The sequence below is a fragment of the Ciona robusta genome, chromosome 12, assembly GCF_009617815.1.
Source record: "Ciona robusta chromosome 12, ASM961781v2".
NCBI classification, from domain to species: Eukaryota; Metazoa; Chordata; class Ascidiacea; order Phlebobranchia; family Cionidae; genus Ciona; species Ciona robusta.
Genome location: NC_143246.1, coordinates 1,729,633 through 1,747,153, shown reverse-complemented (window position 1 = coordinate 1,747,153; position 17,521 = coordinate 1,729,633). Strand labels below are relative to the sequence as shown.

At 35.5% G+C, this 17,521-nt stretch overlaps 2 protein-coding genes across 3 annotated transcripts; one reads left to right on the top strand and one right to left on the bottom strand.

Annotated features, from left to right (window-relative positions):
* The first annotated feature begins 1,743 nt into the window (after window positions 1-1,743).
* Window positions 1,744-8,531, top strand: LOC149726348 (protein phosphatase 1A-like). Its single transcript, XM_089889835.1, has 5 exons — window positions 1,744-2,710; window positions 3,561-3,678; window positions 6,294-6,417; window positions 6,725-6,857; window positions 7,604-8,531. The coding sequence occupies exons 1-5, from the start codon at window positions 1,862-1,864 to the stop codon at window positions 7,616-7,618; spliced, it is 1,239 nt and encodes a 412-aa protein (XP_089745961.1). The 5' UTR covers window positions 1,744-1,861; the 3' UTR covers window positions 7,619-8,531.
* A 348-nt stretch (window positions 8,532-8,879) lies between these two features.
* Window positions 8,880-16,891, bottom strand: LOC149726347 (alpha-(1,6)-fucosyltransferase-like). Of its 2 annotated transcripts, none has more exons than XM_089889829.1 (9): window positions 16,507-16,891; window positions 15,178-15,254; window positions 14,541-14,787; window positions 13,811-13,919; window positions 12,944-13,187; window positions 12,163-12,406; window positions 11,486-11,665; window positions 10,348-10,495; window positions 8,880-9,511 (listed from the first exon to the last, which is right to left on the bottom strand). In XM_089889829.1, the coding sequence occupies exons 1-9, from the start codon at window positions 16,596-16,598 to the stop codon at window positions 9,143-9,145; spliced, it is 1,710 nt and encodes a 569-aa protein (XP_089745955.1). In that variant the 5' UTR covers window positions 16,599-16,891; the 3' UTR covers window positions 8,880-9,142. The 2 variants fall into 2 exon arrangements, with proteins under 2 accessions (XP_089745955.1, XP_089745954.1); XM_089889828.1 differs by having other exon boundaries at window positions 12,163-12,421; window positions 16,507-16,885.
* Window positions 16,892-17,521: the final 630 nt, after the last annotated feature.

Here is a 17,521-nt window from a genome sequence, read left to right as displayed (position 1 = left end):
CTATATCAAAATTATTAATATATATTTATATATATATTATATTTCTTAACACTGATTAGAAATGTATGACTTGTGTACACCAGTTGCATGGTTTGCATGGTTTGCACAGTACCAAACAATATTGATCTTGCTCACATAAGGTCTTGTCAGGAACTGTCATATTCTGCAGGCTGGCTATGAGAGAAACGTGCTATAGAAATTGTACACTAAATCAATTACTTTGACTAGTTTGTAGTTCAAAAGAAAACGTTTTCAAAAACTTAGTTTTTGAAATTACCTAAACCGTCAATTTTTAACAACTTTAAGTAGATTGCATAATTATGGATGCTGTAATGGTAGAAGCATGGCCCATGACTTGAGTTTTATTTTTACATTGTTTCGTTTTAATATTGAGAGTAACCTAATTTTAACTGTTAGTAGAAACCTAATTAGGATGCTTACCGCCATACTAATAATAGAACATATATTTTTATTTATCTATACATATATATAAGTCTTTGTATATATATATTATATTAATTAAAGGTTTCTTGTATGTAAAGTTGCGCTGTGCTAGTATCTTCTTATAATAACTTCCTCGTTGTCTATGTTACGTCACAGTAGCTTGCGTGTTTTAATTACTTCCATGCAAATGTAAGATGTATTTAAAACAGTGTAAAATCAACATTCATGTTAATATTGAGCACGCTTGTCCATTCATAATAACCTGTGTTTACCAAACCAGGATTCATGCTTGATAATTCCATTATTGCTGTTTGTCTTATTGACATTGGGCGGGAAAAAGGTTCCAAAGAAGTCTTTTGTTATGCATGTTTATTTGTAAATCTTATAAATTACCCATAACTTTCGTAAAACTCTTACTGCTGGTTTGAAACATGTTAACAGGTTTTATATCTCAGATTGTATTGGTTCAGTGTGCGTCGCATTAATAATTATTTCTGCGCTACAAACTCTCAGTTAAACTTTTCCAATTTCTATGCTTTTGCTATGCTTGAAAAACTTTTAACTTTTATAGCCCCAACATAGTGGTCACTATTCACTAATAGAGTTTTCCAAAATGATAGTCACACCGAAAAAAAGTTACCCATACGTATAAATCAGTTGTAATAAAAGAAAATCTAGTATTTTTACGATTTTACCTTTGGCTTAAGAATAACCATCTTACAATCTTTTACGGATTTGTGAATGGTAAATAATATTAAAATTAAGCTTACTCATTGGGGCTATGTTGTCTTCTTCTGTTTGTTTTGGTTAATAATTGATTTATGTTATGGACCTCTGGCTTAGGATTATGAAAAATTCTTAATGAAACATTGATTGTTTCAGCTTGAATGAAATGTCTTTGAACCTTAAGCCGCAATATTTAAGGTTTACTGTAGCTTAATGTTATTGTAAAAAGGATTAGACATACGTTTTAGTGATATCAAAAAGATAAATTGATTTTTGTCTACTTAGTGCTATTATGTAATTTTGTTTATCTTATCGCAATTTTACAATTACAACCATTTATTTTAATCAAAGACATACCATTATTGTTGTCTGGAGTGACATCATTATTTTAGCACTTTAGTTTTACACCATGTAGGTTTTCCCCTCCTGTTAGGTGTCCAAACATGCAAAGCCAAAGTATGTTGCATTCAACACAATTTTGAGCTGATTTGTTTTTGCTTTAGAGATTCTTTAGCTTCCTAGAGTTTTCAAGCCTGTATAAAAAATAAAACTTTTTTTAAGGCTAGTTGTTAAAACTTGTTTTTCTCTCAACAGTTGTATTCTTTAAAAATTACGATTTGCATATCCAAAATAATTGCTATAGTTGACTGGATAAGCTCCAGCATTTATTAATTGCAAGGCAGTAACAGCCATGGGGGCGTTCTTGGATAAACCAAAGATTGAAAAGCAGACCGAGCGTGGACATGGGAATGATTTAGAATATGCAGTGAGTAGCATGCAGGGGTGGAGGGTTGATATGGAAGATAGCCACACTGCTAAGTTGTCTCTACCTGGCCTCCCACAGTGGTCGTTCTTTGCTGTTTTCGACGGCCATGCAGGCTCGAAAGTTGCCGAACATTCGTCCGAGCACCTGTTAGACAACATACTAACGCACGCAAACTTTAAGAAGATTATCGAAGCTTCAGAAAAGGGTAAACAGGAAGATGAAAAGATGGTCAAAAAAGCGATTGTCGATTCTTTTCTTCAGTTCGATCAAAAAATGCGAAACATCACCGATTCGAAGACCGGTTTCGACCGCAGTGGTTCCACTTCAGTGTGTGTTCTTATCTCACCCACCCGATACTACTTCATTAATTGCGGCGACTCTAGAGGCTTACTGTGCCGACAAGGTGCCGTCCATTTTGCCACTGTCGACCACAAACCATTCAACCCATTGGAGCGAGAACGAATCCAAAATGCTGGCGGTAACGTCCTAATACAGCGCGTCAACGGCTCTCTTGCTGTGTCGCGTGCTCTTGGCGATTACGAGTACAAAAACGTGGAAGATAAATCTCAAACTGAACAATTAGTCTCGCCAGAACCAGACGTTACCTGCATCGAACGGTTAACTAAACAAGACGAATTTATAATTTTAGCTTGTGACGGAATTTTTGATGTTTCGAGCGATGAAGAATTAACGAATTACGTCAAGTCAAGGTTAGCCATCACAGAAGATCTTGTTTCAGTGTGCAATGATGTCGTTGACATGAGCTTAAATAAGGTTTGTTCCAGATTGAAAAGTTTGCTTTTTGCATGTAGGATATATTTTTGTGGATTTTTGTCTGAAATAATATTTATTTAATCCTACTAACTACTTAAACAAGTAAAGGTGCCAAACTTTTAAATATGTAGGAGAGGCAGGGATCTAGATATTCCCATGATTGTTTACTAGTTGTGTTAATGCAATGTAGAATACTTGTCACCCCGAATTTGGCTCCTATAGCACAAGTTAAATAGGCATGAAATGTTCCTATATATACAAGTTTTTAACTTTGTGACTTGAAAACCACAACAAAGTGTGTCTGATCCACTGTTTAAAGGTGTGATGTGAAAAATCATAGTGTGCACAAACTTTATCTATGGAAAATTTTGTGAGTTGATAAAATCTGTAAAGAATGCAACACTGTTTAAAATTGATTAAACTAAAATATATAACCGAATATTGCATCCTTTGTCTTTGATACGGGTGGCCAATGTGATTTTGTGAAAATCCCCTTGTTTTTACTTTTACATGTAAGATGTAAGAACGATTCGCAATTTGCGACCTGCTAATTCGAACCATTTACGTACAATTTTAAATGCAAGCACCCCACAAAACCTAGATTTGTAAAAACCACATTAGGTTTATACCTTCCAGTGCAACATAAGATCAAGGCAATAATACAAAAAACAACCCAAAATTTGTACGCTAGGGGACACTGCATTTAATTATACTTTCTATATATACATTAAAAAATCTTTTTGTAGTTCTTCAAAATTTTTACATTTAATAAGAGAGCAAAAATACAAATCATATCTTTTTATAACTAAAAGTCTTTTTATAGTCTCTTTCTTTATTTTTCACCATACAGGGGAGCCGAGACAACATGACCCTAGTATTGCTGGCTCTCCCATCTATTCCTAAACCAAATGATAAAGCAAAAGAAGAAGAAGCAAAGTTGGATGAACAACTAAGATCACTCATGAAAGGTAAAACAAACTTTTAAGTTTAACTTACTGTTTGTGGGGAATTGCAGGGACAAACTTGATTTTATTTGTGGGAAGCATGTTTTATCAATATCAAAATTCAAAACTACAGGTGTAAAAGTTATTTTTTTGCCGTGGACAAACTTATTTTATTGGGGTTCTGTTTTATCATTATCAAAAGCCAAAAACCACAGACAAAAAAGGTTGTGTTTTCCGTGTTCAGCATTAATCGTTTTTACTCCCTGTAGAAGATGTGGTGCAATCAAAAAAATAATAGGGCGGTTTAAAATTGTTTTTATTCAACTTTTATCAAGAGAATGTTGCGAGTGGCAAATCTAGAGTTTTGCATGTTTCTTTTCGGCATGCAATTGTTTCTACCACTTAGGAATCAACCAAGCACAGTTATTGGTTATTGCACAAACACAGTGGTCACTAAAATGGGTTGTAGCACCTTGGGTGTTGATGTTGTGGTAATCGCCCAACCCTGGTCTTAATTTCAGATTCCATAAGATGCTATAGGTCTTCCACCCACAAAAAATAGAGTTTATCACATCATTAGTTTGTACAAACAACATGATAGTTTAGACAAGACTGGTTGCATAATATTATTCTTTCGTGTTATTGCTTGTACACACAAGACAATGAAAGACGTAGATAAATATTTTTCTTTTTAGTTTGAAATGTGCAGAGTTTTTATGGTTTCACTTGTCTTAATGACAGTTTTTAGTGCAATAAATGTTTCAATTATTATGTTCAGAATAGTAGTTACAACACTTTTACTTGCCAGCCAGAAGTTTCGTAACATATTGAATGTTAAATCCTAAAAGTCTTGAATTCCTAATTTTCCCCGCTTGCCTGTGTGCTGTGTCACAATAAAATGCAACTTTTCAAAAAATCTTATGCGTTTGTCACTGTTTTCTTTTCTCCCACCAATTTCCCATCCATATAGTTCCTTCCCATCTTCTCAAATATTCCTCAAGTCACTCAACAAATAGCTATGTTACAATCCCTATTTTGCATTTAAATTTTGTCTGTGATAAAGTGTAGGTTTACACATTCTTTTATGTCTTTTTGTCATTCATCTTAGGTTCTGGTAACATTATACTCTATTCGGTTAAATTAAATTCAAAATGTCGGAGTATTTGGTTTCGATCAAATCTTGATTCAATAAACCTGTTATCAATATTCTGGTGTCCGGCGTCGTGGCTCAGTGGTTTAGGCGTCTGCATCGAGAACCGAAGGGCCCCGGTTCGATGCTCGACGGCGGTACTAACACTGATCGGCGTATGTGTCCTTGGGCAAGACACTTAACGGACATTGCTCCAACCCAGCGGTCACTTATGGGTTGTCCAAATTACAGTCATACACAGGAAAAAAACAAACAATTACCCACAAAGTTGCATATATGTGGTGACTCGCTGCCCAGACGAGGATAAACCTTCTGTGGAAGTGCGTCCGGTTGTGACGTTGTGAGTACGAGTGTAGTTCTCGAATGATGTTCGCGAATCGTGTGAGAACGAGTTCGCAGAAATAGTCCGCAGATGGAGTCCTATATATACTCGTCAAGAATCGGGACAAAAAACGGAACTTGGTCGGACCGGAGAACGAGTTCGCAGAAATAGTCCGCAGATGGAGTCCTACGGGTCAAGAATCGGGACAAAAAACGGAACTTGGTCGGAACGGAGAACGAGTTCGCAGAAATAGTCTGCAGATGGAGTCCTATATATACGGGTCAAGAATCGGGACAAAAAACGGGACTTGATTGGAACACTGGAGTCGGAGGAACATGATAACAAGAACTTCACTACCGCGAGCACGTCACTTCCGGACGTACAAGGGTGTTGGGGTAATGGGCCAAGTCTGGCCTAAATCCCAGGTCCTCACAGACCTCACCCATACAGAATAGAATAGAATAGAATCAATATTCTGCAGTTACTTTGGTAAAAAGTACGTTCTTAGCACGCTAATGTATATCAATTATCAATGTAATGTATTAGTGTTTGTAACACAGGTTGCTTGAGGTTGTTATCTTTTAAGTGACACTCTATAAGGTTACGTAACCCCATTCAAGTTTACATCAAAACGAGAATTTCTGAATAAAATTACCATTGTTAAACTTTATATTTTTATCTTTACCTTTAGTTTAGAAAACCATTATGATATTATGTTAGGACCCCGATCATTCACATTTCATCGCGTTAACGCCACCTGACGGTATTTCATGTGTTACATTAAATGACATTGACTAGGGTTTTCCGTTTAACATTATTACATTTTACACCGTAAAGTAAAGATTTGTGAGTTAAACTTGTTTTTCTCCATAATAAACGACGGAACAACAAAACATTCAAGTATCTCTATCCTTGTACAGTTTTTGACTTACCATTCGTATAAATATTCAAGCATAGGTTATAACTGCTATGGGCCTATTTACCGCTATATTCCACCAACTTTAACAGAGGCTTCGGTGGTACCTTAAATCTTTGGTGGTATCTTAAATTTTGATGGTATTTTAAACTTCGGTTGTATTTTTAGTTAAGAAAACATTCAGCATCTCTACCTTATACATCATTTATTTTGCTTCCCTTCTAAACATTTATTTTAACCAATATCCACAGAGGCTTGTGATGAAGTAAAGAACACACGAGGAGACAACATGGATTTCTCGCTTGTGCTTCAAACCCTCGTTGGCGATGAGAGCAAAATACAAGGCCTACCTCCTGGAGGAGGAATTTACTCAAAGTGAGACTTTTTTAATCCCCCCTCCAAAAAAAAAATTAATAAAACTGTTCTGCATTTTTTGGACAAAAATTTTTATGAAAAGAAATTTACTCTTAAACTATTTAAAGATTTTCGTTGTTGGTATTTTTGAATTAAAAAGGTTAATTATAGGAATGTGCTCTTGTGTTAGCTTTATTAACTGCTAACTGGTACAGATTTTTGGTATTTTTATTAAAATGTTTATAAAATCAGGTTAATTTATGCGATTTCAAATGTCAGTTTGTACCATTTTTTAAAAAATTGTATTTTTATGTTTTTCTTTCTTCAGGCGAGCTTTCCTGGAGAAAGTTTACAAAGAACTTTACCCAGAAACTGAGGCCCTTGTGAGTTCTGGTTTCAGCAGCTCTGTGGACATCGACTTAAATTTAGAAACTAATGAAACAAATGGAAATGAAATGACAGTAAGTAAATTTGGTTTTGAAAACCTAATTTATTAGGAGCTCAACTTTAACATTTTGAAATAAACGTTTGAAATTTACGGTGGCGTTTGGCAAATACCACAAATTGCCAAGATAAATCCTGCGGGCAGTGCCATGGTCTGTTTATTTCTGTTGCTTATTTTTGTGTTAAATAATTGTTTTCAAGTATTTTGTTTAAGTATAAACAGATAGAAATAATACTTTGCAATACTGTGCACAGTATATTACTGTACACTAAATTATTTTTTTTCTGTTTACATACCTTCATATTGGACTATATCTAATAGTTTCTATAGATCAAATGCCTAATAAAATGTTATCAATTTTTTAGAAATCAATACAAAACTAATTATAATTTTTTTAAGTGTACAATGGTATATCACTCTTATTACGTTTGTACTACTAAATATACATATATAGTACACCAGTTTAATAACTCTGGTTTAATACACTAATACATATAGTGGAGTGGGGGGGAGATGGGATACCTTTTCATTCTATTTACTCATCCCATTTGGTAGTAAACAATAAACATTCAAAGAATTATAAAACTGTATCCTCACAACTACCATAAACCATTGTTAATTGTTTAAAACACGATCAGAATATTTGGACATTATGTTCTAAAGATGTCCCATTTTCCCCACCCTACTAAATAGTTAGTTAGGTAGTATAATAAAATCTAGTTAAAAAATCTTATTTTTATTATCTACTTATACTTGAAACAGGATTCAGGTGTGTAAAAGGACTAAAACAATTTCCAGGATTCTCAAAAAAGTTTGGATATTAGGGGTCCTTAGTATTCACTGTCTTCAGTTCATTTTCCAGTTTGACTGTTTCAGCCTTTTGTGGCGATCTGTGTATTCTATGGTTGCAACTATCTAGACCTACAATACAGTATTCACCTGGTACCATACAGCCCAGGTGATAAAACACAGTTTGTAAACGAAAATTTACAAAGCTGGAAATTCGGAAACATTTCTAATTGCGCTTAATGCATTTTTAGATATTTTTTTCTAAACTGTTTATTCATGCACCCAATGCCATTGGACCTTGTAGTTTTCAAAAACAACTTATTTTAAAGAAGTTTACAAAGCAATAAATAGTTTCTGCAAATTAGTAAACCAATTTTGCTTTCTGATAGTTTTATTCATATCCAGAATATAACATTTTTACCCAATTTTTTACTGAATACTTAAAGCCAATTGATGTTTTTAAACTATTTTTCATATTTGCGGTGAAAATTTTTGAAAATCCAAACAAATCAAGCAATTTTGTACACATCAGTAACAGAAGTTGTTTAATGCGGTCCTACAGTGTTTTGTAATTGCCTATTTCATTAAATACTGTAATGACATTTATACATGATATGCTGGGACATAATAGTTTTACAGCTTTAACAAGCTCTTTTCTATATTACGATAAGAAAAGTTCATTTTTTCAATAACTCTGTTGTAATTGTATATTTTTCATAGATTGGTAATTTAATTGATTTAGAAAACCCTGATTTTTGTTAACCACAAAAAGCAGGCGTAACATTTACCGCCGTTTACGTTTTCAAGCACCAACAACCAGCAATTATAGGTTGTACCAGTAATTATAATGTGTTTTTGTGACTGTTAACGTGATTTTTATAAAATGGCAAGCCACACTTTGCATTGGGAATTCAGACAAGCAGGGTAGAACGAATTAGTAAATAGACAGGAGACTACTCCATGTGCAAGACACTTGGCAGCAATTGCTCCAACCCGGTGGTCACTTCTGGGTTACCTAAATTGTCAGCCATATATTTAAAAAAATAGAAAAGAAAAAAGTTAGGTACGTAACTGCTAAGTAGGGCAGAGGTGAATGAAATAAAATATAGCCACATATTATGACGAATATGGTTGTCCGTGTATGCGAGAATAAATATGTTGCATTTATTTTCTATTTATTTCGATTGTAGTTAACACTTTTGTGTAATTAAAGACTTAAGAAAACAAGTTTAAATTGTTTTAAACAGTGTAGGTAATTTGCTTGTTTATTTAAAGTAATAGGTTACTTCAAATAAATAAATATTGTTACTTTAAATTCCGAGTAAATAAGTTAACTTTTGCTTAAAATTGAGCAACGATATATAACTAGTTGAGTAGTTATAACGGTCACATTGTGTTATAGTAAACACCCGTGTTAAAACGACTATCGTTGCCCCGCCACGCGTGGATAAATAATTTAATTTATCATTGATAATATAATACAAATCACATTTTCTAGTAAAAGCTTATTCGTTACGTGTAATGTCTTGGGTACGCTGCTGGTGTTAAAACATTCCTAACTTTGTGGGTAGGATATACACCATGTAGCTTGCTTCTCCTGTTATAACCTCCGCTTAAATAGGAATGATACATGTAACCGAAGGATTGGAGTTGGTCGCCCACTCTCAGTTCCAGCTCACACGTCCATTTCCTCATTTCTGGTATAGGTGACCGAAAAGTAGTTCCGTTGCATAGTTGTGATGTAGGCGGTTTGTGGTCCATTATGGCGACTTGCTTGTTTCCTATTTCACCCCAATAGTAGAAACCATCATCCAGGCTAACCGCGTTGTATGTTGGGTCCGATGACGTATTTTGCCGTAGTTCGTACACGAGTCTACCAATCTGGAATATCACAAAATTTTGTAAATGAAGCAATGTCGCTTGAATAAGGTTTCATCTTCGCGTGGCGGGACAACGATATTCGTTATATATTAGGGTGGGGAAGATGGGACACACTTAGCACATAATATCCCAATATCCTGACCATGTTTTAAACAATTGATAACGGTCTATGGAAGTCGTGGGAATACGGTTTTATAATTCGTTGAATGTTCTTTCTTTTCTACCAAATGCGACGAGACAATAGAACGAAAAGGTGTCCCATCTTCCCCCACCGTACTATAACACATGTGTTCTGCTTCACACACATCGTGCCCGCTTACAATAAGAAAACCATGACCAATGGCTCGGTCCTTTGTTGTAGAGGACGCCATGATCGGAGCTCTTCCCCACGATCACATACGTCCACTATGAAAGCAGCATTAAAATGTAGGGTTCAGGTGCTAGCAACTGTATCCCATCTTACCCACAGTACTAGGCCTATTTAAATACAATATAATAATAATAACTTTATTTGCCGCTTAGATTACGGTAGCGAAGGTTTAAAGATATTTTAAACGAAAAGACAGGAAAAAATAACAGTTGTTAAAACACGCTTACAGTTAAAAACATATTTACCGTTAGTAGGAAGAAAATAAGCGTGGTCGCTCCACTTAGCAGACAAACGACCCATTTATGTTTAACCAATATCAAGTTTAGTCTTCTAATAGAAACAAAGCGTGCGTATATAGGCACGAACCGTACAATAGAGGGAGTCGGCTATAAAGAGGATTAACCAGATGATTTGGTCATGATGGAAAAACTAAACCCCCCAAACGAAGTTCCACTAATGAACTTACGTTCGATGAAAATGTAACTACAACAAAGTCCGAATCTTTTAGCAGCAGCGCGTCAAACAAAACACCCTTCACAGCCGAATTGCTTTTCCTGTTTTGTGAATTGTTGAAGGTTCGACCGATTGTGAATAATATCTTGTAGTGAGGATAACTGTAACGAAGTTGCCTGGTTAAGTTCACCAACAAAGTAACATACAAGGTAACTCGTATGCTGGCACGAGGTGTATATAAACACCCGTGTTGTAACGACTGTTGTTTTCCGGCCACGCGAGGATAAAGTAAGTTACATTTATTCATTCATTCATTCCGTTTCTTGTCAAATAAAGACGGATGATTTTTTTAATTTAGTCTCCAATACAGTATACCGAAGATCAGTTTAATTGAAACGGCTAAAAGTAGGAATTTAGCAACAAAACGACAAATTACCTAAGGATAAGTGTCAAATAAAAGTGGTTGCTAAACCCACATCGCCCACTAGTGACAGTGTTAAGCGTTTAATCCATTGGCCTCAAAATAGGAAGACAGTGTGCGTTCTAGGGTATGACGTAGGAGCATATTTTATCCTCGCGTGGCCAGAAAACGACAGTCGTTATCACATGGGTGTTTATACACCTCGTGCCAGGTTACGAGTTATCATGTAGGTATGTTACTTTGTGGGTGTTTTCCAATCATGAAACGTCTCGACGTTAAGCAGCCATTGCAAGATTACATTGAAATTGTATTTTACAACGGAATTCTACAATAAATAAAGTTTTATAGACAATACCGCATGTCGTACTGCAAGATTACGATGCATACAGTTAGCAGAAAATCTCATAAACTCTCTAATTGTGTTTTTAACAAATAACAAGCTCGTTTAGTCGTAAAACGATACGGGTATAGCTTTCATTAAATATTCTTTGTTTACCACAAAATGGAACGATAAAGTAAAACAAAAAGCTAAATCATCTTATCCCAACCTACTATAAGGAAACTTTTCGCATATAATATCCAAACATCCGGACTGTGTTTGGACAAATATCAACGGTTCGTGGAAGTCGTGAGGATACAGTTTTATAATTCTTTGAATGTTGTTGTTTACTACCACATGGGACAAGAAAATAGGTAAAAATTCTGTCCCGTCTTTCCCGCCCTACTATACCTGTTTTTTGCTTCTTTTACAACTTGTTCGTCATCTGTTGCCAAATAAATTCTTCTCACAACTTTTTCCTTGGGATGTTTCAACTGATAACGATCGTACCAACTTTCCACGTGATCCATGTAGCGCTCGAGACCAAAATATGACGCTTCGGATATTTTATCTGTTCGCCGCACGTGGATTCTGGGAAAAGCAAACATTTGTTTGAACAACAAGTCGTTATAAAACGGGCGTCCTTTTCCATACACCTCGTGCCCAGTTACGAGTTATCTCATGTGTAACGATGTAGAATTATTTTTTCGGATAAAGTAGGGTTGGGAAAGATGGGACACCTTTTATTCTCCTCCCGTTGAGTATAGTAAACAAAGAACACTCAAAGAATTTTAAACAATGTTCCCACGACTCCCATAGATCGGTGATAATTGTTTAAAACGCGATCATGATATTTGAATATTATGTGCTAAACGTCATTTTTTAATGCTTGACTGAGAATCAGTTCATTAATGAGCACTGAGTTAGGGGAATAGCCGTTAAGCACCCTACCCAAATTTAATGGAAGCATTAACCATTAATAGCTCAATACATCCGAGAGACATTCGAGTTATATGCACAAAGACCCGATGTCTATATCATAGGTTTACATCACAATCATTGCAACAACAAAAATAAAATGAAAATACCCAACAATCGGATGTTCAAATTCAATTTCTCTTTTAATTGTTTTAAGTTCTTCTAACACCCATTTCTGCGGCCGTACTAAGTAACTGATAACATGGCCTGTCCACCAAGCGTTCGGGTCCGAGTGAACTAGTTGTAATCGTTCAATCAGATGTTGCGGCACAGTTCCAGGGCTAAACTGTGAGTGACTCGTAGAAGGTTCATTTATCGTCATTGTTAAAACTTCTTTATTTGAAGGAGGAGCGTCTTTATGCAATTTTGCTGGGTATTAAAAAAGATTTTTTGCGCTTACGTTAAAAATGGAATAAAATGTCCGGTGCCGTGACACAGCGTTAAGCGTGTTCGCCTTTAGCCAAGAAGACAGGGGCACTAGACTTGTTGGTTCTACCATTCTAAGTGTACGTGCCCTTAAGCAAGACAATTTAACCGCAGTTTCTTCGACCCAGTGTTTCCGTATGGGTTGTCTAAATTGCAGCCATACAATAATGAAATCACTAAAGAATTTACCTACGTGGTAATTAGTAGTCGAGCACGAGGTGTATGAAACCTAACACCCGTGTTATAACAATTGTTGTTGTCCTATCACCCAAGGATATATAAGTTACATTCATTCGGACTTTTTGTTGTGAAGACATTTCAGTTAACGTTGGTCATACTGTACACATGGTTATCGTTTTCGAGCGCCTGATCTAATATTGGTTCAATTTAGTTGTGGTCAGAGTAAACCTATATACCGTGTAAGAGAGATGGTCAATTTACGATGTAGTTAAACATTAAACTTACGATGCCACTCTATTCCGTAGTTGCCGAAGTTAGTCCTGTTCACACATGTTTTGCTGGGGTATTTAAAAGTTGTGTTAATGCCGGGGTAGGTAGCTAACTGGTTCATGTCGTACTGCAGGGTCCTTGATTCGCCAATCGAAACGAAAGCACACAACCCATAATCGTGTATTATACATCCGAACCCACACGTCATGTGGTTCATGACACAGTGTAGTTTCTTTGCTCGAGTGCAATTCTTTGGGTTCTAATACAAATGTTAAATGATGATGTCGGTCTGTTTGGGTAAGATTGGACATATTCTCATTCTCATTTATTCCCTATTTAATAGTTAACAAAGAAAGTATAGATATAGGGTTTAATAATATCCAAATATCCTGATCATGTTTTAAACAATTAACAACGGTCTATGGGAGTCGTGAGGATATACTGCTTTATAATTCTCTGAAGGTTCTTTGTTTACTAACAAACGGGTCGACCCATCTTTCCCACCCTACTTTATATAACTGTGGCCCTGTGATTCTGAAAAGTGCGTTATTAATTGTTAAAACGTGATTAGGAAATATAAGATATCATATAAGCCAACACTATCCGTATTATGTTTGTCCATAGTTAACAGAATACAGAAAGCTAGCCCAGCAATGTGTATTAGGGTGGGGGAAGATGGGACCGCTTTTCATTCTATTTTCTCGTCCCATTTGGTAGTAAACAAAGAACGTTCAAAGAATTATAAAGCCGTATTTCCACGTCTCCAATATACCGTTGTTAGTACTTTATAAAACACGATCAGTATATTCGGATATTATGTGATAAAGGTGTACCGTCTTCCCCTACCCTACTATATCAAAAAGTTATCTATAAAATAGAAACCTGTGTTTGAGATATCATGGATTGCGCAATCCGATTCAGTTCTTGTAATTCCTTAGCGTCTTCTTTCCACGCCTTGTCATACAAGAGTTCCAAATCGTTTAGAAGTGAACTGTTAGAAATGCATTAACACATACGATTATTAAAACGTCGTTGAATTTTACTCTAAAGGTTCAAAGCTTGTCGCTGTTACGATTGTGGGCGTAAGTGACCTTGGGCAAGACACGTACTAGAAATTGATTTAACCAAGTGATCATTAATGGGTTGTTTAAATTGTATAAGCCGCACATAACAAAAACTAAAACATCCAAAAACAATCACTCACAAAGTAACAATAGTGCTGGTAACTCTTAAGAACAAAACAACCGTGTTTAAACGTTTAAAAGTCGTTATCCCACGCGATGATGAAGGAAGTTATTCAATCTCTACGTAATGGGCAACTTACAATTAACCGGCGTGCTTGTATTGTACGCCATTTAACGCGATGGCTTCATGCACCTCGTGTCCGCTTACGCCTTATCTATAAACTAGGCAACTGTTCAAAGATGATTTTTGTTAATGTATGGAAATTTGGAAAACTTTTAGTTACCCTCAGATTGTAGCAATTACAAAAGTGTCATGTCCATGGATTCATACGCCCAAAATAATAGCAGCATCGTATCTGGTATACCCTGCTATACTATGATCTATAATGTTATATACAATAAACAAAGCTAGTTTTCCTACAACATACTTTTCCAAAGGCTTTGCAAGTCGTTTGAAGTAGTTTAGAACTGGCAACACGTCTTTATTTTTCTCCGTGAGTGTTTGCGACTGCTGCCGAAATAGCTCTTTTAATTGAATTGTTTTATCCAATGCTTTTCTTATTAAAGATTTGGTTTCAGAGTCAAGTTTTTGGTCGCATTGTTTCGCTGTTGTAGGTGTTGACGTTGTTTTGGATGTCGTCGCTGTTTTAGGTGTTGTTGGTTCCGATTCTGTGACTGTTTTCGTAAAAAAAAACAAATATTTTGACTCTTCGACTATGGCAAGATAAAAATGTTAAACAAAAGCAAAGAAACCGCAAAACTACAGTAGTTGTAAACACGCAGCACGGTAAAAGTAAAACAGAAATACAAACCCAATAAATAAATGCCGTAAACAAAATATTATACAAAATACCATAAAAACAATATTTACTCTTGAAAAACCGACGCCTGGATTGAACTTGTAGGTTACGGATTTTAAGGTTCGATGGTAGTAAAACCTCAGGAAATAATTATTACAAATGTACACACGTGGTAAGAACTCGTAACCGTGCATGCGTGAAACACAAGGCTGTTCTATAACAGCAAAGGACGTTTGCTTATTCAGAATGTTGTGACGTTGCTTACCTGTTGGTCTACTGTCTCTGTTTGTGGAGACATATGGATTTCCTTCAAGGTGAATTATAATATTTCCCTTGTCGTATCTTAATAAGAAAAAAAATAGCGTGTCGACAAATGAACTCTGGTTTTATACACAATTGCGCTGTAGTGGGTTTGGTGAAAATGGGACAGTGCATTCTGCTTTACCGTGCCTTTTGGTTATAGAAGTGTATTAAGTGTATAAACTTGTGCTAACGACTCTAAAAGGACGTGTTCAAACACGGTTAGGAAATGAGTTATATTATGTGCTAACGATTTACATATAGTAGGACGGGGGAAGATGTGACACCTTTAGCGTGTAGTGTAATATCCAAATGTCCATGACAGTATATTAAACAATTAACAACGGTCTATGGGAGACGTGAGAATATTGTTGTACAGTTTTTTGAATGTTCTTTGTTTACTACTAGATGAGACGAAAAAAAATAGAACGAAAAGTTGTCTCATCTCCCCCCATCCTAATATATTACCCCACAGTACTTATGATGAAGCAACACAATTAGTTTTGGTAAGTTTTATTTTATTTCAATATCAATGAAAGCTTGTTTCGTATTATTAACCTTATGCTTGCATTTCTATACAGTACTGTGGGGTACGATGGATACCTTCAGCGTATAATATTCTATATTTTCTTGTTAACAATTAAAAACACTCTTTTAGAGTCAACAGTTATATATTTTAGTAAATAGTTTTTTTAAACTACTAAATGGGCGGATAAAAGACAATAAAAACATGTCCCATCTTACCCCACCCTACTATATTTTAACTTCTTGGTTATGAATTACCCATAGTTTTATACAATTGTTGTTTGCGTTAGAGTAATATCGTTACCTTTAGGTTTCGACAAGCATTGTTTTATTATCAATAAAACAGTGAGTCACCATTATTATTCATGCCTTCCTGACGAATTAAATCTAATTGTTTCAAAGCAATGGCCTTTGCTGGTTCAGCACGATACAAAATGCGTTGCATTTTTCATATCCTTGTTATAGAAATACTGGTCACAATTAATTTAAGTAATGTATTAGACTTTTGTGTAACGTTATATTTTGTTTTGAAATATTTTGACCATATTGCTTAATTCCCTATTCATTAACTGTATTTTGATACACGCCTCTTCATAATATAGTATAAGGTGGGGGGAAGTTAGTAGCTAGAAATCGACAGTCTAGTAACTAGAAATCGACATAATGATCGAGTCTATTGTTTGTCGGTATTTACATTTTTGCATAAGTTTAAATATTCGTGTTTTTTTGTGAACGCACGCAAAAGGCAAGTCCAATTTACTTTACCTACCTGATAAGTTCCAAGTTGTACATCATGATAAGACAAAATACGAATCCAACAAGCGTTGTAAATAATATTTTCGAGCTTTCAAAAGCCGTCATTGTTCAGTAACACTAAAACGATAACAAAACACCCAAGAGATTTTCTACTGCCAGACCCTCTGTCCAACAAAACAGCTTATTTTCTTGTACACTAATCACATTTAAAAGCGTGGATGCCGGTACTAATATACCTGTTCTAATACCCAACTTCTATTAACTGTATTAATACTGGTCTGCAGGCGTGTCAATAAATGCGCACAGGCGGGTACTGGTAGTTTTTCGCTATGCGATGGAATACTGTTTGGTGTTTGTTGCGCTCTAGCGCTCTTTGTAAAACATACATTACAGAAACACAGACAACCGCATTCTTTATCAATAAGCCTCTACCGCGATCCAGGCACTAGAGTTAGACTGATAGACTGTATTCTAACTTTGACTGTATTCTGACTGTATTCTAAATTTGAATTAGGCAAACGAAAAATATGTTATTTTCCTACACTGCGAATAAAAACTTTTTGAAAAAAAAAAACTGTGAAAAACTATCAGCAAATATGGGATTTAAAAGCTAACGGTATCCCACCTTACCCCGCAGAAACTCTACAAGCGGCAAACACAATGTCATGTTTTCCATATATTATTTCTGTGATTCTAACAACAACCCATATAAGGGACCGCTGGACTGAAGCCATTGTCATTTATGTGTCTTGCTAAAGTTCTTACTAATGTTAATATATGTGTCAATGTTAATATATGAACATATATTAACATTGGTTCTTACACACCCACAATGGTAGCTTGTCAAGCCTTGAAAAAGGTAACTCTGATCTACAGGCTAGCACTCTAACCACTGTGCCACGGTACAACAGTGGTTAACGTAGAGAATTAAATTATCAGTCACGAAGTACATACGTGGTAACTTGTAAGCAGGCACAATGTGTATGAGACAGAATACCCGTGTTATAGAAGTTACAATCATTCCATGG

Bases quoted from the DNA above. Each gene is read 5' to 3' on its own strand.
- LOC149726348 (XM_089889835.1), top strand. From the start codon at position 1,862: ATGGGGGCGTTCTTGGATAAACCAAAGATTGAAAAGCAGACCGAGCGT. The intron at 2,711-3,560 runs GTTTGTTCCAGA...TTCACCATACAG, and splicing joins TTGACATGAGCTTAAATAAG to GGGAGCCGAGACAACATGAC. The intron at 3,679-6,293 runs GTAAAACAAACT...CAATATCCACAG, and splicing joins ACTAAGATCACTCATGAAAG to AGGCTTGTGATGAAGTAAAG.
- LOC149726347 (XM_089889828.1), bottom strand. From the start codon at position 16,598: ATGACGGCTTTTGAAAGCTCGAAAATATTATTTACAACGCTTGTTGGA. The intron at 13,920-14,540 runs GTATGTTGTAGG...CATTTCTAACAG, and splicing joins CTTGCAAAGCCTTTGGAAAA to TTCACTTCTAAACGATTTGG. The intron at 10,496-11,485 runs GTATAGTAGGGC...ACTTCGTTACAG, and splicing joins GTAAAAGAAGCAAAAAACAG to TTATCCTCACTACAAGATAT.